At 47.9% G+C, this 21,663-nt stretch overlaps 1 protein-coding gene across 2 annotated transcripts; it reads right to left on the reverse strand.

Annotated features, from left to right (window-relative positions):
* Window positions 1–471: 471 nt before the first annotated feature.
* Window positions 472–19,286, reverse strand: TFAP2A (transcription factor AP-2 alpha). 2 transcript variants are annotated; one of them, XM_012440353.3, is made up of 7 exons: window positions 18,798–19,286; window positions 13,716–14,150; window positions 10,634–10,685; window positions 8,316–8,547; window positions 6,302–6,420; window positions 4,266–4,407; window positions 472–2,492 (listed from the first exon to the last, which is right to left on the reverse strand). In XM_012440353.3, exons 1-7 carry the CDS (start codon window positions 18,846–18,848, stop codon window positions 2,204–2,206), a joined length of 1,320 nt encoding a protein of 439 aa, XP_012295776.1. In that variant the 5' UTR covers window positions 18,849–19,286; the 3' UTR covers window positions 472–2,203. The 2 variants fall into 2 exon arrangements, with proteins under 2 accessions (XP_012295776.1, XP_012295778.1); XM_012440355.2 differs by lacking the exon at window positions 18,798–19,286 and adding an exon at window positions 15,383–16,237.
* Window positions 19,287–21,663: the final 2,377 nt, after the last annotated feature.

Genomic DNA, 21,663 nt, shown 5'->3' on the forward strand with positions numbered 1-21,663 from the left:
AAGCAGGAAAGATTCAGGGGATCAACATCATTCCCCACGCCTGTCTCTACCTCGAGAGCTACTGGAGAACATCTCTAAATAAAATATGAAAATAAATGGGAGACAATTTGCCCTCTCTTTCCCTGCTCCATGTATATTTCTGCCACTATTCCTTTTCTCCTGCCAGAAAACTGGAGCTGGCCTTAGCTCATTTGCTTGTCTTAGCCACCGAATAGCCTGGGCAAGCAAGTGAACGTTGATGTGGTTTGTGCTAATGAACAAACAATTTAAATCTCAGTTATCCTCTGAGACAAATTCCAAAGCAGTTATGAGGGGAGTGGGGGCGCTGTTAGGCGGGGGTGGGGGGAGGGGAGGGCTGCTGGTGGGAAGGTTCTTCCGTTCTTCTCTTCTCCATCTTCCTGGTCATTCTTAACATTTGGTCCTGGAGATTTTATATTTTGCTTTCCAAAACACAAATGAAAACCTAAAGGATCAACATAAATAAAATAAAACTTTATTTTTAATAATAAAATTAATGTTTCTAGTAAGGAAAAGACAGTATGTCATTCCTTTAGCAGTACAAACAATCTTTTATCCAAAAGAATACATTGGGTTTTATTGTGTCATTTGTCTGAATACAGACTCAGTGGAATATCTAAATGATACCCTGCTCTGAACTCCAAGTTGAAAGTAAGTTTTTATTATACTTGAGGGAAACAATGGGTTCAGCTGCTTATTGCAAGGAGCAATTGCCAAGGGAGAGTTAAACTCAATTACTGTAACCATACTGAATAAAAAATACTGCCAAGAACAAAAATACGCCTGGGTAAAGACAGCCACTGAATAAAAAAAAATCGACATAAAGCGTATCAAATATTTATTTATCTGGGCAACAAAGGACTATGATACATTGACAGGCATGGAGACTACTGCCAGCACAACTCAATACAATGCAACTAGAACTGCTTCCAAAATGGCCAGTGAAAATACAGAATACCAGGTGGTCCCAAATGTTTGAAGTTCTTTGAACAAAAAGAGAGAGGAGAGAAAGAAAGAGACAGAGAGAGGAAAATTCCCTAACCCTTGGTTTAAAGACAATATTCACTTATTGCTCAAATGATGCTTTTAAGGGAGGATAGTGGAATAAAATAAACTTTTTTTCTCTCCCTACAATACATAGAAGGGTTATCAAACCACTCAAGTTTAAAAATCTTTCCAGGGTCCAGTATCACTTTTTTTTCTTTCAGTTCAATGAAAAGCTAAATGTAATAATACTAATTATAAATTTTATTTTACTTTTTAAAAATTTGTCCAGCTGTTTCATTGTCACCTTTAACATGCTACAACAGGGCTAAACTCATGAATCCCAGAGAAAAAAATATCCCCCAAACATTGGATTTCTAAATCAGTACCATGAACCACATGAAAAACTAATAGGAAGATTCAAAACCCACTAAACAAGAGGTAAATGAGATCAGATAAATTAAAAAAAAAAAGGCTTAAAACAGACTCACCATATTTACAATTCCCATTAAATTACACATAAATAAATATATACAGAGACGTGAACACTGATTCCCTTATATAACTGCGAATCGTGTTGCCAGAGAAAGTTCAAGTTGGTCGCTTTACCTTAGAGAGGAAAAACTTCTACAACTGAAGACATGACATGGAACTTCGTGTAACTGTGTTCAAGTTTATTCACAATACTGATAAAAATGTTGTCATCATCCTTTTGGCTTTTGTTTTTTTAAAGTATGGCTACAATCTGAACTGAAGTATGTAAGGGAAGGTGGTGATTCAGTCCCATGAAGCGCATATAATTTTTTTATTTTTACTTTTTTTTTAGAAAAAAAGTTTTTAATTTTTTTCTGTTGCTGTTGTTGATTTGCTGTTTCGTTTAAAAAAAAGGGGGGGTTCACAAAACTCGGCAGAACTTTTCTCTGCTGGCTTCACGGCCTGTTCTGTTCTCTTAGGCTCCACAGGGGGGCACAGGGGTGTAGGAGTAGGAGTGGGTGGGGAGGTCGAGGCGGGAGTCGGAGCGGCTGCCCCACTGACAGTCGAGAGAGCAGTCCCGGAGACTGGGGGGACCCAAGGGCAGCGGTGGCGGCGCGGCAGCAGCAGCAGCAGTAGCAGCAGCAGGAAGGGTTGCTGATCCCAGAGCTGTCACCCGCCAGTGGGTGGGCGCGCGGGGGCTGGTGAGGCGCAGGGCGGGAGGAGAGCCTCACTTTCTGTGCTTCTCCTCTTTGTCACTGCTTTTGGCGTTGTTGTCCGTGTGGCTGTTGGGGTTGTTGCTGAGGTACATTTTGTCCATGGCCTTCAGGGCCTCGGTGAGATAGTTCTGCAGGGCCGTGACCGCGGCGCACACCGCGGGGCTGCCGAAGCCGTGGGAGATGAGGTTGAAGTGGGTCAAGCAGCTCTGGATGCCGGGCTCCAGGATGGGGTTGGGCCGTGAGTTCCCCAGGGGAGATCGGTCCTGAGCCAGCAGGTCGGTGAACTCCTTGCAAATCTGTCTGCAGCACAAGTGGAGCAGAGAGAGAGATATAAGGCTCCACCTTGGGCAGCACCAGCAGCAAAGAGAAAACCTCTCTCCCTGCAGCTACCTCTGCTGGGATCCCGCTGGCACCTGACATCACCTAAGGCCCCAGGGACAGACCGTGCGGCCACACGTTGGGAGACCCAGCCACCTCTCAGTGGCTACTAAACCATCTCTCTTTACTAAAATGCAAGCCCTTCCTACCTTCACAAATGACTCTCTCTCTTTCTCCTCTCAGATATGTTAAACTTCCATTCCCATCCTTCTCCCTCACACCAAACATCCTAGACATCCTAGTCCTAGACGTAGGAAACCATTTCACACATTAGAAGGGAAAGAAAGAAGTCAGACAGACCGAAAGTCAGAAACACTAGCATCTTGCCAATATTCTGCTGCAGCTGTCAGCCTTCCTATTCAAAATGTCCTAAAGACCCTCTTCCCTGCTCCTCTAGAGAGACCTCAGCAGCACTTTGTAGAATGAAGTCCCCACTCCTTCACCTTCCAATCAAATTCAGTTGAATTTGGACAGAAAGGCAAAACTTAGCTTCAGATTATTTTGCCTTTAAAAAATAACAACAGTAACAAAAACCAACAGGCACGCACACACACACACACACACACACACCCTGTTACTTGGAGATAATTCAAAGTAGTGTTTGGGAAGAAGAAACAGACATTTCAATTTCCCGTTTCTCCTCTTTCCCCACGTAGGTCAAAATAAAAATACTGCAGGGAAATTGTGAAGATGGGTGTGCTCTGGAACCCTGGGGAAAAGGAAAAGTTGAAATCTCGCAGAAGTAGATGAGGCCTGTACTCAGGAAGCTCTGTGTCTGATTTCTGGGAGGCAAAGGCTAGCTGGGGCCTTCCCAGGGCCGCAGCAGCCTGGCCTAGGGGGCTGGGGAGGGGGATAAATGAGGAACCTCGGCTGGGTCGGTTCTCCAAGGCCAGCTGATGTCCCCAGGCCAGAAACAGGGTCTCATCCAAGGCCTCAGCTTCTGCCCTCTGCTTCCATGCCCTCCTGTGACATCAACTTTGATAATTAGGGGCTTCCCAACAAGCCTTTTAATTTCCAGAAAACATATCAAAACAGTCATTTTCTTTTCACACACCACCTGGAGAAGCCTATTCAGCACAGGCACCAATGGGAATATTACTTGGGCCACTTTGAAACCTGTTTGACTTCTCGCCTGTGGGCTAAAACTTCTGTGGGGTGTGTGTATCTCTCTCTCTCTCTCTCTGTGGTACTTTCGAGAAGGGGTTGTGAAAGGAAGGTAAGAAATGGAATAAGGGATTTGGGTTGAAACTAGGACAGCTTCTGGCTTGCACATTTTGCAGGCCACGGTTTAATCTTTGCCCTTGGAGAACATACTGACAGGAGACAAAAAGTGATATAGGTAAGCATGTTACCCCTTCGAGGATTTGATTCTGGTCTTTCTGAAAGAACGTAGTCACAAATCCACCATCAACTTCCAGCAAACCTCTCCTACATCCCACCCCCATACACACTCATTTTAAAAAAATAAAAATGAGAAGGTGGGAGAGATGAGAGAGAAAAGTTGGGAGCAACCTAACAATCCCACCTGTATTTCTCCCTTAACGTAGACTATGATTTATAGGATGGTATTGTAACTTCAATATCTGCAACAAAGCTGATTAACACAAAAGGAAAACAGGAGAGAAGGAAGAGCAAAACAATTTTTGTTTCTCTTGACAATAAGACCCAGAGACCCCGCAGAGGTAAATGCCTTACTTTGTAGCCAGGAGCATGTTTTTTCTTGTCACTTGCTCATTGGGATCGGAATGTTGTCGGTTGAGAAATTCAGCTACTGCTTTGGCAGGAAATTCAGTTTCGCACACGTACCCAAAGTCCCTGGCTAGATGGACAGCTTCTCCTGTCAAGAGGGGAGAGGAGGGAGCCAGTGCAAGAAAATGAAGAGTAGGGATCCCAACTTCTTCCCCACTATCAACTCCCTCATTCCCTTCACCCCAAATGCTGCAGGAAACACAAACTACTTGTTTTCTCATTTCAGGCATTTTATTTCTTTCCTTCTCTGTAGGGTCTGGTGGATACATTTATCAGGAAAAATGACCACTTGTTCTAGAGGGCCAGGAAGACTTGAAAATGTAAATCCCATCCACCAACTTCCAGTCCCATCCCCCATGCCAAATGGCATTTCTCCAAATTCTCTTTTAAAATGCTTCTTATATTCCAGCTTCACACCTATCAACACATTCATAAATGATACTCATAATTATTCCTTGAGCTTTTCTGCAAGGGAACAACTGAGGGGTTACATTTTAACTTGATCACATAAATTATCTGTTCATCCAAACCGATTAACCAAGAGGATTTGAGGGTCACTCCACTGAGTCTGTCTGTGTTGTTGATTTTCGAATCTTTGGTTTTAATTTCCTGAACCAGTTGGTTTTTACTGCAGGGCTTCCTGCCATTAGCTCCAGCTCCGGAAGAACGCATGCGCCAATTAGAGCATCAAAGCCCTCTCCGCAGAGCTTGTTTCCATAAAATGGAGCGGATCACAAACAATAACAGTTCTCCAGAAACTGCCTCCCTGCTACAGAACTCAATCCCCAAACCCAGACAAACTCTCACGCTATACCCCAAGCCACCACTACCATTTTCTTGGCATATAATTCTTTTGGGAGTATGAAGAGTGGGTTCTCTATGGACTGGTACACTATTTAATGTAATGCTACTGTAGTTCAGTTTCTGGCACTGAACAATTGCTGATTTTCTAAACAGTTACATTACTATCAATCTCTGATATCATCAACAAATGGAATTCATAGGATTCCTCCTCAAATATATGGTTTTAAACATTTAAAGCATAATTTACAAACTACAACTTCAATTGTATCTCCTCAAATACAAGATGTAAATCAAATAAAACGACTTCTTTAAATATACATGCTAGTTTTAAAATGTCTGGTAATTAAAGTAACTTTTATTCCCTGTTAGTATGAGACATTTACAAAAGGACACAAAGAAAAACAGGAGAGCTGTAGATTCAATCCAGTACACCCAAACCTAGGCCAATGTTGTATCAGAAAACTTCATCTAGAGGCAGCAGGAATGTGAGTGGCTTCTGGTGACACTTATCTAGAGCAGGGAGTGAGGATGAGGGTTGGCTTTTTGTTTTGAGGAGTTTGGAAGGGTGTATGTGTGTTTACAGCTGCAAGGAGGAACTTTTTTGCAATGCTTATGTTTCTTTTATCTTTCCAAATCCACACAATCTAGAATCAAAAATTGCTCACTTTTCTTCTTCTCCAAGAGAAAAGCACAATTAAACAAGAGATAAGGGAGCACATGTTTGGAAAACAAAAACCTGAAAGGGCACATAACCCTCAGCTTTCAGGACGGTCTTAAATCAGGACGCAGGTCAAAGATTCCCAAATTAATTCAGGAAGTAATGGTCACGCATTTCTCAAACGCAGATGTCAGAATAACGTAAGTGATTTACTGCTGAGCCCTTTAAAGGAGACAGAAACTTGGAGAACGTGCAGTTCTTAAACTTGTGCATTGTTTAGGTCAGAATTAGGCTGGAGAGGTGTAACTTTATGGTAGAGGAGAAGAAGGAAGGATGAAGGTATAGGAGTATTTGCAAATGTTTCTTTTTGCCAAGCAAGAATTCTGTTCACATCTGGCTATATTCTCTGCAAAGATGAAACTGCCCAACTGACCCAAAATACAACCAAACATCTGGCCACTAAATATTATTCATTTTCCCAGAAGGCAGGTCCTTCTAGTTAGCAAGTGGGTTTGCTTACCCTCTACTAGTGATGTGAGCAGGGTAACGTTGGCAGCTTTACGTCTCCCTGCTGGCAGATTTAATCCTATTTTGTCCAGTTTTTCTCTTAAAGATCTTCCTCCGTTTTTAGACTTCGCCCTGTTTCACAAATATATGCGAGAAAGGGATTTAGAAAACATTGAGTTGCTCTGTACCACATTAAAATCATTGTGAAAGCTTCCTAAAATGTGCTTTCAAAAACTGAGAAGACATTTAAAGGAGGGAAACCTAGGAATAGTACAGAAAGTTCATAGGAAATAAATGCCTGTTAAACTGTAAAGCACTCCCTGTGTTTAGTTATTATTGCAACACTTGTGGCAGGTTGAAGGTTTTGATTTCCCAACTCTCTAAAGAAGAACCACAAACAAACAAACACAACCAGATCTCTAGAGTTTGAGGTATTCTTGAGTTCAACTGATTACTGTATATTTTCCCTGATGCTACAATCACACAAATCCCAACAGGGTCTTTAAAACTGTCTGTGCAAGATATGCTGTTAGGTTGTTCTGAGTAACCAAAGTTATCATCACTCTCATGTTTCTTGCTCTGGCTCTAGCCCCAATGGGAAATTCATTTCACCAACTGTTTACATGCCATGTCACCAGCCTAACTGGAAACGTCAAAGGCTGATATCAGCCCTTAAAAGTTTCACTGATTTCAGAGACAATGGAGGCAGTTCTAAACAGATGTCTAAATAGAATCCCATAATCAGAAAGTGGTTAAGATAAATTGTTTAAATAAAACAGCAAATTAATTAATTTCAGATTTTATTCCCTACTCAAGTGCTCTTTAATTGTGTGGATTAGATTATACTCCCCTAGGTAAACAGTCTCCAATATTGGGGATGGGGGAAGGGAAGGAAAAAGCAGAGGGCAGGGAAAAGATCTGTGTCAGTGAAAGATTACAAAGGGAAAGCAAAATGACTGTGCAGGAGAAAGAAAAGACTAGAATGGTTGATGTTAAAACCTTCCAAAAAATGATCTTTATGCGCTTTGTATGGGATATAGCCACTAGAACGGAACTGTGGGTCCATAAACAGGTAAATGAATAAAACTCAAAACAATGAAGTTCTCAGTATGATTAAAGAAGGAGAAAGAGAAAAAACCTATTATACAGGCAAGTTTAACACCAGCCCCACAACTCACAACGCGGAGTGGAATCCTAGGGGGAGGAAGCCCACAGCAGGGAGAAATCTGCCCTGAGAAAAGGTGCTTTACCTTGCTGACCCTTATAAACTCTTATCTACTAAATGAATCATTCAAACCTCGCAGGGGTGAGGTAAGAATCCCTGGCCATGTATGTAACAGATGCATTCCTTGGTAGTGACTATACAAAATGCACGTAAACATGCTCGCAAGCAGCCTGGCACACATCAGGGTCCCAGTAAATCGGAATAGTCATATGCAAACGCCTATAAGCACGGAGGTCGGGAGGTGACAGCAACCGGGGGACACGGCGTGTGGACTCGAGGACACCATTCTCTTCCTTTAGTTAAAAGCCATTCTATTAAACCCCTATACCAGACACGACCGGTTACCCTTGGAGACCCTACTCAGAGGTAAGGCAAAGCGAGGTGCCTGAAAGGAACTTTTCCTGGGCTTGCAAGGTGTGAGCGAAGAGCGAAAAGCTGGCTGCACGGCGCCCCGCGGCTGCGGCGGCCGGGACTGAGCCCGTGGCGGAGCGAACTGCGCCTGCGCAAGGAAAGCCGAAGCAGAGGACCCCGCGAGCGCGCGGCAGCGGATAGGCGCGCACCAGAACACGGGAGCCCGAAAGAAGGCAGCAGAGAGCGCAGGCGCGCGCCGCCTCACTCGCCGCACCATCCCCCCCGATCCCGCCCACTCGGCTCTACGCTCTTCTCCCCGCCCCCGCTTTCCTTTCCCGCGTAGGGAGGGCCGCGGCGCGAGGCCGGTTTGCGTCGCCGCCGCCGCCCCAGCGCAAGCGCAGTGATTCCCCCGGCCGCAGGGCGGGACGGGCGGGGCCGTGCCGGGCCTCACCTCCGGAGCACTCCGCCCAGCAGCGACGCGTTGAGACACTCGGGTGGTGATAGCCGCCGCTGCACTTCCGCCACCGTGACCTTGTACTTCGAGGTGGAGCTGAGGAGCGAGAGGCGACCCGGAACTGAACAGAAGACTTCGTTGGGGTTCACCACGCCGCCGAAGAGGTTGTCCTTATTAATAGGGATGGCGGAGACGGCATTACTGTTGGACTTGGACAGGGACACGGGGCCTGCGGAGACAGAGGGGAGGCAGCGTGTGGGCGTCGTGAATCCCCCCCAAATCCTGTCCTACCCCGATCGTCATCCCAGCCAGGGCCAGCTCCCAGGCTTGGGCCACAGCCCCCGCTTTTCTTCCCGTCTGGCTCAGAAATTCTGTGGCTCTGTTCTCATCTTGCTACTTCCCTTTCCATTCCCTTCCTCGGCCTGGAGCCACTCCTTGCCTCACCGGGCGCCGGGAGGCGGTCCTGCCCTCCCCCAACCAGCCTGGCCTGCGTTTCTGCCTTGGCTCTTTCCGCTTCCCCGTCAAGGGTGCTCTCTAGAGATGGGTGGTGAAATTGGTGACCCCTGAGGCTCTGAGCATCCGAGCGGAGTGGGCCCCAGATGAGGTCCAGCAGCACGGGTTCCGGGTGCAGGGGAGTTACATTTGCAAACCGGAGCAAGTTATTTGTACTTTTAGGGGTTTTGCTGGGTGAGGGGTTTAGTGTGTGTGGTGGCGGGGAGGGGGGAATTGCTTCAAAGACCCATTATTAAAATCAGCGACAATTTAGATGGCTAAAGTACCCTGTAAACGAGCGTTTTAATTGAAGCACCACGCTGGGAAGTGTTGGATTTTGTTGTCCACACCACAAGTCCCATCTCTTTGATAAATAGGCCCTTTCCTATGTTCAATTTTGAAAACGTCTCAGTTTTGGAGATCTATTCCAAGGCCAGTTTTGAACTGGGGGGTAGGGAGGGACGCATAGGCTTACAGTGGAATACCAGCAATGTGCCCTTTTGTTAAGTAAATACTTAATAGTCCCTCTCTGCTAAAGCGCCTTCATTGGGAGAGTGGGTATATATACTTTCTAGTTAAAACCATAAGGTCTTTATTGTTTGGACCCACCATTGTTAAAAAAAAAAAAAAACCAGAAGACCGGCAGAAAGTATACTAATGCATAACGTTTCTCAGCACCAATATAATTCAGATGCATTCACAACCATTTGAATACAGTATGCATTATAATTTAAAATTCCATTTGGAGACATAATATGCACACAATCTCATCACAGTGTTCCTTATGCGTTCTTTAATGGGGATATGCTAGATGTATAGGGAGGTGGGGGGCTCTAGGTTTTGGATAGATCACTTGTGACATTAATAGCTCTGGGGAGGCTAATAGAGACAATAGGAGTTAAACGAACTCTTGAGAGATTACTAATAAAAGAGCCAATTATCATGTCGACTTGGAAAGAGCATCTCTTAAGATTTATCCCTTGCACATCTAATTTGACGTGACAAAGATTTCACAGATGCAAAAAATGAAACTTTAAACTAGCTAACAATATACTGATTGGGGTTAGAAATGAGAACAGTTTTATATAGCATCGTCCTCTGGTGGTGCCTAGAATCCTGAAATGTAACATTGCCACCATAACCAAAAAAAAAGCTGCTACCAAGAGTGAATGGCATTTAATCCAGTAAACTTTATTTCTACTCACTAAACACAATACAAAGTACAAGTCCATTCAAATCACTTGACACTTTTCTAACAATTTCTGCACTGAACAAATATGCTAATAATCCTCACACCTTCAGGATGCTAATTTCAACCAAAAGCTTAAAATTTTGTTAACCTAATTCACAAAGTTCTAAGACCCTTAAACAGCTAACAAGAAACTGAATTGAAGAACATGAGTGGTTTTTTCCCTCTGCTAAAGAGTGCTTTTCACCATCTGTCCTTACGTTAATATTAAATTATTTGTACTATTTTAGCATTATACACTTCTTAACACTCATCCACGAAATGGATTAAACTATCTCAAAATTGAAATGCCACTTCCCAGTCAGTTCAACTACTGTACATTTTGTGTGTTTGTCCAAATATCATTAAACTAAATTAAATGGTCAAATCATGAATCAGAACAAAGCTAGCCTGTTGGCATTACCAACATACTGAAAGCTGATTATTTAAGCATTGCTGTTCTGTGCCTATCTATTTGCTAATTCTGAGCCTTTAGGAAATCCTATTTGGAAAAAATAAACACAGCTCTGCAAGTTCTTTTAAATAGCACTCTGCCTGTAAGGACATGCTTGGAATGCAGAAGGAAATGGCTTACCTTTCTTAATTACAGTTTGATCTGGGATGTTAATACCCGGGTCTTCTACATGCTGCAACAAAAGGATACACATGGATGTAAGTGTATAATCAAAACAAAAGGAAATGAATATTCCCTGCAAGATGGGAGGAGGGGAAGGTGTAGAACTAAAATTCCTCCTCCCATATAATGACATTTATATATAAACATCTCATCTTGGCTTACTGGAATTTGGGGCTTTGCAACTCAAGAGGTTTCACTGCACACCCATGGCCAATTTCTCCTCCTCCAGCAAATAATCCATGTTTAAAGGGGGTGGAGATGGGGAATAAAACTTTCTTTGGAAATTAAATCAAGTGTTGGAGCACCTAATCATTCTCAGTCAGTTCAACATTTAGAAATGTACCTAGCTTTAGATTGGCGCCTCAGCGGCTTCTGACTTTAGCAATTCCAGTGTTCAGGCAGCGAAAGCCAGGGAAACACAATAGAAATGACAGGGGTGGAGTAACAGGAGAGTGTTGGAAAAGGTTTAGATAGTATAATAAAGAGCAAACACACATACACACCTTTACTTATGGAAAACTCCAAATACATTTTTAAAAAGACTACTGCCTAAGCTTGGATATTACAGGAATATGAAAATGATCAAAAACAAAAAACCTTTGAGCTTGCTTTCCTGTTGTCCAGCAGCAGGTCTGTCGTTGATATGGGGTGTTTTTCTTTTTCTTTTTTTCTTTTTTTTTTTTTAAAGATGGATGGCTATATGTGTGTGCGCTAGAGTCAAAACGTGATTAGAAAGTAAAATGAAATCATGTTTTCTAATGCAGAAACTGACAGGCAATATAATGTCTGGCTGTGTTTACAAATTAGCACCAGGGCTGCTGAGATAGAAGATTTTGCAATCGTTACCAAACACAGGCATTACCATTTAAAAAACTATTACTTCCTTCTCTAGTCTTTGTCCAACAATAATACTGATTCGAACATTTTCCATTCTGTCTTGGATTTATGCTCCTGTTAATTGTGCCTGATCGCAATGATTCCGGGTGGATGGTACTAAGTTGCTTTATTACAGGTTTTATTATACTCAATGCTCTCATTTGTAACTTGCCTAAAGTGCTTCTGGATTTAAGTATAATTAAATTGAGAAATGTTCAGAAATGACTACTGCTGCAGTTCTTGTGTTTTAACTATATGGGGAAATATGATCCCTTTATGCATGCACCCTAAACCCATAAAGTAAATGTAGTGTGGCATAATACTTTTATTTGTGTTATTTCTAGACCTTGTCTGTACAGGGAAGACTGTTAAGTTTAAAACCCCACTGAGATATTAATGATTAAATAATTTTCATCATCGATTTGATTTTCTTAAATATTTAGCAGTTATACTTATTAAAGGTTAACTGTTGCAGCAATGGGAAAAAAAATTGAAAACAACCTTTTTCTTGACCCAAATTCCTTTGAAAGAATTTTTTTTCTTAAAAGATGGGGGAGGGAGAGGGAAGAACAGCAACTGGGTTTCCTTGTTTTTATTTAATCTTTTGGTTAATTTCTCCTACTGACCAATTTTGCCACAAAGAATGAGTATACAGGTGTTAAGAATTCACCTTGATATTTTTGCAAAGTAGAGCAATTCTAATTCACAGTAGTTCCAAAAGCTTGCAACATTATTTTGCAATTCAAATGTTTTCAAAGAACAAGCAAGGAAAAGATTCAGAGTGCTTTGGAAAAGGGAACTAAAATGATCATAACTCCCAGTTCATTTTTAAATTGCTCTTTTATAAATTATCGCTCCTCTCATTTCACTTCTAAAAACATGTATGAACACACACATACAGACACACAATGCTTACTAAATCTTATACTGGATCAAGTGCCTACTTTCCTGCTTTCCATGCAAGGGCTGCTAAACATAACCAACAAATTTCAGTGACTAACTGGGCCAAATGAGAGACGTAATAAATTTTCTATTTTCCTATGGAACTTAAATAATGTTTTAAATTCACCAAGCAAGCAGGTAAGTTCATCTGACCATTTTCCTTACAATCTAATGTAGTAATCATTAAACTGTCAACGGACATACTGCTGCAATATTTGATGCAGTAATTTGAAATAGCATTTTAGCAAAAATCACATCCAGATACATTTCCTCTCCAAAGAAAAGCAGCTTTAACAGAAGCCTTTACAGCTTTAATAAAATTACTGGTTTGCTCTAATTCCATTTCAGGAAGGTTGTGAGGAAACCATAAATATGTAGAATTGAAGCAGAAGTACTGGTTGAAGTTTAATTTCAGAAAGTATTTTCAAATTATCAGTAGCCTAGTTTGCAATGTAAATAGTAAAAGTGCTAATGCCATGCTTATTTAGAAATTATTTTAAACTGCATTTATTGATAACTGAATTCGAACTCAAATAATGTATTACCCAATAGTCTCAAAACATTTCATTTAATATGGGGTGTAGCAGGTTCTGATAGGCGTTGGGAACCCAGCTAATGATTTATGAGGTCACCACTTAGCACCCCTAGGAAGAGAAGGCGGCTGCATTTTAAAGTCTCTTAGCTTGGATTTGCTACTGAGTTTTTCTTTAATCAGAATAGGGTGTACACATAACTTTTAGGTTTCACTAGTGCTTATAAAATCCGGTTAAAACCGATCTTAGTATGTCTTTTACACTTCCTTTTACATTTTGAGAACATTTAATGAGCTCTTTTGGTTGCATTTAACATCATTCCCAGGACAGGGAGAAATCTCCAGGCCAGACTCAGCGGTGGAAGTAGATCTTTTAGCAATTGAGACAGTTTACTGTCGTCGAGAGGAAGATATTGTTAATGGTGACATTCGTCTGATTTATTTGTGTTGGTGGAAACGGTAATGCAGGCATTGTCTGAGGGAGCTCCAGGAACCATTGTTCTGGGGCAGAACTCGCAACTACTTTGTGTGGTTCCTCCAAACGTCCCCACACCCCGCCCCCAAATAAAATGTTTAAGGAAATATTGGGGAGAACCCGGGCCCACCGACTGTATGTTCCCGGTATCCTTTCCTGGGGGTAAGTGAATAGAGGGCTATGTTCCCTCCCGCGCGTGTCGCGCGGCCTCTTACCGGGACCTCCTCGATGGCGTGAGGTAAGGAGTGGATCGAGAGGTCTCCGAGTCCTGAGCTGAGCGCGTGTGGGCCGTGCAGGAGGTCCTCGTGCCGCCTGTAGTCCCTGCGAGGATCCAGGCCCGACAGCTGGTGAGGCAGCCCGCGGTGCGTGTGCAGGAGCCCAGACTCCTGGCTCTGCCTCTGGCCGGGCCAGCCTGGGTGCTGCGGCTGCGGCTGGGCGTGCAGGGGGTTCAGGCTGTAGGGGTCGTTGACGTGGGAGTAAGGGTCTTGCGACTGGGGGTAGATAGGCTGGTAGGGTGGGGGAAAGTAGGGGGGCTGGAAGTCGGCATTGGGGGTGTGGGACAGCGGCGGGGCGCTCGTGTAGGGAGATTGACCTACAGTGCCCAGCTGGGGCAACCGTGCCGTCCCGTTGGTGGTGCCGTCGTGACGGTCCTAGAAGACAGCGAGAGGAAAGGTAAAGAACAAGGAATTAGGCGTCGAGCTACAACTATCCACACAAAATCCACTTGACAAGCCTGCGTGGGAAATCGCCCGTTCCCGTTGGCTGGCCGCCGGGGAAAAAACAGCTCTAAGTTCTTTTCAGGAAATACCCCCGAAGTGAAACAGACCCTTCCAAAAACGCAGAGGAATTAGACTGTATATGTAGGGGCACAAGAGACTCTCTCCAGGCGTTTCTTTCAAAAGGGGGAAAAGATAGAAAAGGGTCTCCTGAAACATAGGCTGTTAAACTGCAGCGTGAAACCGCTCTTAAGCAAAATTAAAATTTTTCCTAAATACTAAACAGCAGAAGCGGCCCTTTCCCCACTCCCCCGATTTGAACCTGTCTGCCACCGCGTTATTGTTTATTCTCTTCCATTTATTTGGAGAGAAAAAAATCATAAACGTTCAAACACTATTACCCTTTCATGACTATTTAAACAGAAACATATTTCGCAGAGGGGCTGTAACGAAAACACACGTTTAAATTACCAGCTTAAAGAAGGTTTTAACTGCAGGATCGGGGTCTGTCTTTTCCGCTTCCTCAGTTAGGAGTCTTTTTCTCGACAGAGTCGATTTTGGTTTGGATGGGGGAAAGGGGGACGTCAAGGTTTAAAATAGAAAGATTCAGCCTTATTGGGTTTAAAAGAGAGAGGTGCACCCCGGGGCGGAGGCCCCCGCCCCTTCCACCCCAGCCCCAAAGGGAAGAAGAAACGCCTGACTTTTATGTTTCTCTATTACAATTCGCTTGCAAAACAAGCTAACAGAGTTGATTCCAGGGACTTCGAACCCTCCGCGGTTCAGCCACAGGCCCCGAGGGTAGGGGGCACACCGGGCTGCACTTTTCCTGCATATTAACCATCGAATGTTGAGAACATCTCGGGAACAAGTGAAGACGCAAGAAAATCAAGATGAACGTGGGGAGAAACACGCCTTGGGAAGCCGCGGCGAGGTAGGTCTGCGTGCGCGGAGAAGTCGAGCGGGGGCTGGGGTGGGGGACAATGCATCGGATTTAGGGATGAAAAAGAGCGAGAGAAAGGCGGAAGGTGGGGTGGGAGATGCAAATGGAGGGGGTGTCCTGAAGGAAAGCTGGGCGTGAAACCTGAGGTTTCGGGTAGCTCCACAGCACCAGGCTTCCAGAATCCAATTCCTAAAGAAACAGGAACGGGGGTGGGGGTGGGACTCACCATAGCTGAAAAACTGTGAACTAACATCTGCGAAGAGTCTGGGGTAACGAGTCAGGGTGGAAAAAAACAAGCAAGCCTGGAGCGCCCGGCTGCCCGCCGCCCGAGCGCGCGCCACACAAAAGGCGCCGAGAGCCCCGTGCCACCCAGGACTCCAGTCACGGCGCCGACGCTCCCCCGAGCGCGGGAGCCCCGCTCGGATCCATCCGAACTTGAACCACCGATTCGCGCGGCGCCTTCAGCTGGTCGAACCCACGGTCTCTATCCTGCCGCGACTGGTTATGATTCAAAGTTCTTTAAAAATGAAAAACCCCAAAAAAGGAAAAAGGAAAAAGTATGTGTGAGTGTGTGGGTGCGTGCGTGTTCCTTAATCCGTGTCTCCCCCTCTTTTCTTAGCGGCGGCTTCGCTTGAGCTTCTAATAACCGCGCTGGGCAGCGTTCCTGGAGCCTCCTAATAGCAGATATTCATGACTATTAATATTACAAGAATACTTAATAAGGGAAGAATGCCTGGAAATCGAGCGTGAAGCGGAGAGGCAACTCGCGCCGGAGCCGGCTCTCAATGCAGTCCATTGACGGGAGTCTCAGTGTAGCAAATCGGAGTGGGGAGAGGGAGCGCGAGAGACAAAAAGCGGGCGAGAGAGGGAGCGGGCGAGCGCGCGGGGGGCCGCGGCGCGGCGTCTGGCGAATCACAGGGAAGGGGCAACATTTTAAAAGGTTGCAGGGCATGCAAAAGTGAAAGAGAAAGAGGCAGAGAGGGAGACCGAAGGAGAGAGCGCAGAGAGGGAGAATGTGTCTGCGTGCATGTGTGAGAAAGAAAGTGTGGGCGAGGGAGAGGAGCCCGGAGTGGGGAGAGGGGAGGGAGGGAAGGAGGGAGAGCCCGAGAGGAGGAAGGGAGGGAAAGAGGGAGGGAGAAAGGGAGGGAGGAAGGGAGGGAGGAAGGGAGGGAGGGAGGAGGGGGGGAGGGGGCCCAGCCCGAGCGCTCGGAGGGGGAGGCCGCGGGGGAGGGGGAAGGGGAGAGGAAGCGAGCGAGGACAATCAGACCTAAAAGGCTGGGGCAGACCTCGGGATGTAGCGGGGGTCGTGCAGAGCGGGCAGGAGCTGCTGGGGACCGCGTCCGGGCGCTCGTAGGGCTCTCGGCGCGGCAGGCGTTTCCCGGCCCTCCCTGGCCGCGGGCTCCTCCGCTCCGCAGCCGAGCGTGAGACTCAGGACTCGGCTGCCGGCTGCCGCGCGGCTCCTCCATGACCCGGCGCCCTTCCCGGGACCGGCCCGCTCGCGGCGCTGACCCTCTCCTCGGCCTCCTCTTGAGCTTCCCTCGGACAGGGGCGCCGCGCGCTGCCCGGCCACCGTCGCTCTGCCCTCGGCTCTCTAGGGCCGGGGATTCCGGACCAGGAGCCGGGATGCGGGCCGGGGCGCGCACAGACGCGAGGCGGCCCAGCCCGGGCGCCGCTGGCATGGGCTCGCAGCTCCCGGCAAAAACCCGTCCGACTGGCTGGGCCACTCCCGCCCGACGCCCCCCCAGATGACAAGGCTAGCTCTCCCGGCGTGCTGCCTCTGCCAGTCTACCCGCCAGGTTGTCAGAACAAGCGGCACCTCGCCTGCTGCGTGTCCCTACAGAGCCCCGGCACAATCAGACTGCCCCAAGCCAGCTCCGAAACCCGAAATCCCCGCTCCGGCGCTTGCCCGCCGCCGCCAAAGTTGTGGAAACAGCTTTGACTTTATCCTCCTCTCTCTCCTTTCTCTTTTTTTTTTTTTTTTTTGCCTCACTCACACGCATTCACACTTGCCCCCACAGGATCCCTCTAGGGGTGCAAGTTCATCCCCCACCTAGTCACCCACCCCATCCAGTCGGCACCTAGAGCTGCGCGGAGGTTCGGACCCCGCCCGCCGAGGGCGCCCACACCTGGAGCTGGGTTTCGGCCTCTACGAAAGTGAAATGCCCCAGCCTCCGGCCAAAGCCCAGACCTAGACTGTATGAATTGTCCTATGAGACTGAGGTGCTCAGTTTCATTCCGACCCGCCTGCAAAGCTCGCCCCCAGCCTCGAAAACAAAGCCACTGGTCTGACGTAGGATCCCTGCGCCCTCCCCCAGCGCGACAGGACCCCCCCCAGAGAAAGGCCGGTACCCGTAGGATGTCACCCCGTGCCCCATCTACCGGGGTGGGGGGCCTGAAAGGAGAAAGATTTAAAATAGTCTTCAGAAAGAAAAGGGAGGAGGGAGCGGGTGACACATCGTTCACATAAACCCAATTTCTGGTTTCGAGCGAAGTCAAGACCTCCGCCTCTGCGCCTGCACACAGACCTCCTGCTTAACAGTCTCAGCTTCGAATGCCAAAAAAGAAAAAAAAGTAAAACCAGCAAAAGTTGGGACTGCCACCTATTTATTTAAGTAATCTTCAGCCCTACGCTCCCCAACCCCTCTCTCGGACTCCTTGCTCATTTCACTGAAGGTTGTAACCGTTCCCAGCGCCTCCTGTGGGTGGACCGGTCGCGCTAGGGCTTCCTTGCTGCCTCAAGAAGGCGAGCTCGGGGTACTCTGGGTTTTAAAACGGGTTCCAAAGCGGCGCGCTCCGTCGGCCCAGCGGGCTCGCGGCACCAGAGGTGTCCGCAGCCGCTCATGGATTCCCACAGTCGTTCTCGGCTGCTGCTGAAGCTGGCGCTCCAGCACCCAGCGGCCAGCAGATTCCGCGTACCACCTTTCCCACCCCACCCCCACACGCCCCCGTGGGGTGCGTCGATCCTGTAGCTCAGAGGGAGAAGCTACTTAGAACTTCTTGAAGCACAGAGGCTCTGGAGCGAGCCCCGCAGCTGGGATGAGTGTTCTCAAGTTGAACCCGCTTACAGGAAGATGCAGCCCTTCTCACAGCGAAGTGTGGGGGCCCTTCTCCAAAGCCCAGAAGAGTACCGCTTTAGAACGGGGTGGGGGGGGGGTGAGGGGAAGAGAGGAAGAAAGGTAAGAAAGAATGAATGAATGAATAGAAGAAAGAATATTAAATATCGGAGTGGAAGTTGAAGAGAGAAAAGAGTTTTCTCTTTCTTTTCCTCGTGACTTGGACCCTCAGAATCTCGATGAAGATACACGAGGAGTGCACAGGCGCGTGCCCATTTGCCAGCGACCGCTTCAAAAGCCCATGTTCTTCTCTTCGCCCCACTCTTAGGCACAGCCAAAATTGGTCAGAAAGGGAAGTAAAGTGGGACACGGGATTCAAAGTAGGGAAACCAAAGAAGGGAGCATCCACGATCTCCCTCTCCAGCTTCTCCCCTGCGTTCTTCGGACGAATCTGAGGGGCGGGCGCTGCGCTGGGGAAAGTTTGTTCCACCCGCGTTTCGCAGCTGGTTGCAAGGAGAGGAGGAGGAGAGGGAGGGTCGAGCTCCGAGCCTGTGGCCGCATGGATGATCAAGCCGGCGTCGTGCTTACCTCGCAGTCCTCGTACTTGATATTATCCGTCAATTTCCAAAGCATTTTCATGGATCGGCTTGAATGGATATGCCCCTCTCCGTCTCGCACCCAAGTGGAGCTACTCTCTGGGTAAGCGCTAAGTGCTGGCTGCCGGCGGTGAGCACAGGAGGAGGAGGAGGAGGGAGAGGAGGTGGAGGAGGAGGAGAAGGAGGAGGAGGAGGAGGGCGAGGAGGAAGAGGAGGGCGAGGAGGAAGAGGAGGGCGAGGAGGAGGAGGGCGAGGAGAAGGGCGAGGAGGAGGAGAGAAGTGAAAGAGCTCCCGTGTGCGCTCGGAGATCTCCCTCTAATGGTAGAAACTTTTCCCTTTTCCAGCTCTTTACCAACAGCCTAATCGCCTCATTAGCATATCAACAATAGTCCAATTGCTCGCCAGTACCACAATCTGCCGCTGGCCGCTCCGACTCAGGTATAAAGGCCTCTCTACACCGCGAACTTGCTTCTAGAGCTCACTCCTGCCTGCGAACTGATGAAACCATCTTGAGCTCCGCCGCGCGCCCCTGCCCCAACACCCGCTCTCTTACCCGAGTTCCGCCCCATTCCCTTTCCTTTCTTTCTCCGCTTCCTTTTCTCCAGAGATGCCCTGTGCAAAGCCCGGCACAGCTCCAGGTCCGAGCCGCCACGCCTGGGGCCCGGCTTTTTGCACTTCTCCCGTAACCCTGCTACCGCGATCCGAGCTGCCCTTTTGGCCCCGTGCAATTTTATTAGAAATCATTATCCCTTTCGCAATTAAACATAACCACCAAACCAAGACCGGCGAAGTCACTCCAGGATTTTTGCCCAACTAGGGATCGCCTCCGCTCGCAGCAGCCACCCCCTCGGGCCGCAGCGCCCTGGGAGTTTTATTGGCTTTGAGCTTTCCCCCAGGTTGGAGATTCTGCCAAGCGGCTCCGGTGGCTCTGCTGGGGTTTGCGATCCCTTAATTGCGGCATGTAAAATAAAAGTTGTACCCTGAAGAGGTTACTTGACAGCTCCAGGGGTTAAATAATTTTCCTCCCGTTTGTGTGAAGCTAGGGCCAACTGACAGTTCAACTTGGTGTTCAGGCTAAGGTTTCTTAGGTGCGACGTGGACACGAATACAGAACTATGGAGCTGCACACCCGCTTCTGAAGTTGAGCCGAAATAGACATGTGTGCGCCTGCAAGTCTAGATACCGTCTCATGCATGCATCAAAATAAATCACCAGGAACCGACTCTTCGCTGTGTTAATCTGCTCCAGTTTTCCCAAGATTCCCCTTTTTAATTAAAGCAGGGAGAGTTCCTTCATGATTTGGTGATGCTACTAACGCGGGCGTGCTCGCCAGGCAGAGCCCGGCTGACGCGGAACCTGGAGGCCTGGGAAGCCACCTCCTTGTCCAGATTGGTCAGTCCGAGCTTTTGGACTTTTCACCGGGGACTGCTGGCTCCGCTGGGGCTTTTATCCATTTCCTTTTCGGCATTTTTTTTTTTAAGTAAGAAAAAGAAAATAAAGGACCTAATGTGACACTATGAAATACAGAGTAATTAATTTTCCTGGCCGAGCTTCCTCGTTTGTCCTCCAAAAGAAAGTTACCTCAGTCTTTTCTCTCTGCGATATGCGCAAACTCCTTAACTACATTAGGTTCCGCCTCAGAGTTGCTCTAGTAAGGACCTTTGATTCATCTGGGATTGCTTCTCGAAAATCTCCAAGCCGCCCAGATTTCCACCTGGCGTACCTAAAAAAGGATGGGAGCTGTGGCAGATCGTAGCATTCCCTCACAGGTGTAAGGAAGGCAGGAGCAGGGAGAACTCCCCACTCCACCCAAAGCTGCTGAAGGGGAAGTCTCCCTCCAAAGACGTCAGCAAACTCCCCAAACCTAGCAGAGTAGGAGGAAGGCCCCAAAAAGCTAGGGAGAAGCTGGAGCTGGCAGGGGACCTCGGAGCCCCAGGGAGCCCTCCCCATGCTCTAGGCGCTCCCTTGCCCCACCTGAACTGAGCACAATCCCTGGGCTGAACCGTGCTCGAGGCTTGGCGCCGCCCTCCGTCCAGAAAATGGTCGACTTTCCAGGGCTAGACCCTGCGGGGCTGTCCCGGCCTGTCGCCAGTGCAGTGGCTTGAAGTCAGGATCTGGGCTGCCAGGAGCAACAACACCCTCCCAGCAGCGGCCACAGCCTGAGTAGGCCAAATCCTAGGCCTGGGAGCATGGGTTTTTACACTCTGCAGACGTCGCCACAGTGTGCTTAAGGGAACTCCAAGTTTCGCTTTTCTTGTTTGCTGGCCTGGGAAGACGCCCCTCCATCCTCTGCAACCCCGTTTCAATCCCCCTTCCCACCTCCCCACTGCCCCGCGCCCCACAGATCTCCGGCTCCGCACCCGCCGGGGCTGCTAAACTGTTTTTGTATTCCCGCCGAGGGCGCCATTAAGGTGCAGATTGGGCCCTGTGGGCTCTGGGCTGCTGCCCCTGGTGTCGGTGTAGGCGCTGATCAAAGGCCGGGACGAGCGCGGGTACGACCCCGGAGCCAGCCGAGCTGCATTTGTGCCAGCGTCATTACCACGCTAAGTCGCTTCATTGCATGTCAATGCTCCGGCAGGCCCAGAACCCCGGGACAGCAGCGCCAGGCCTGGGGTTGGGGGTTGGGGGTCGGAGATCCAGGCCTGACTTGGTGGGCATTAAAAGGGCCTGGGGGTGGAGGCGAAGGGGGAATATTTGTGTGAGAGACAGAGTCACAGAGAAAGAGACAGTGAGGGGCCAGAATGACTCTATTTTCCCTGATTGTCAATGCCCAGCGGGAGCCGGGAGCCCAACAGACCCAGCCCAGCAGATTCGGGCCCCTCCGGGCCCCAAATGCGCTGGCCCCACCCGAGATCCAG

The sequence above is a fragment of the Aotus nancymaae genome, unplaced genomic scaffold (assembly GCF_030222135.1).
Source record: "Aotus nancymaae isolate 86718 unplaced genomic scaffold, 86718_ANA_hifiasm-v0.15.2.pri h1tg000051l, whole genome shotgun sequence".
Lineage (NCBI taxonomy): Eukaryota > Metazoa > Chordata > Mammalia > Primates > Aotidae > Aotus > Aotus nancymaae.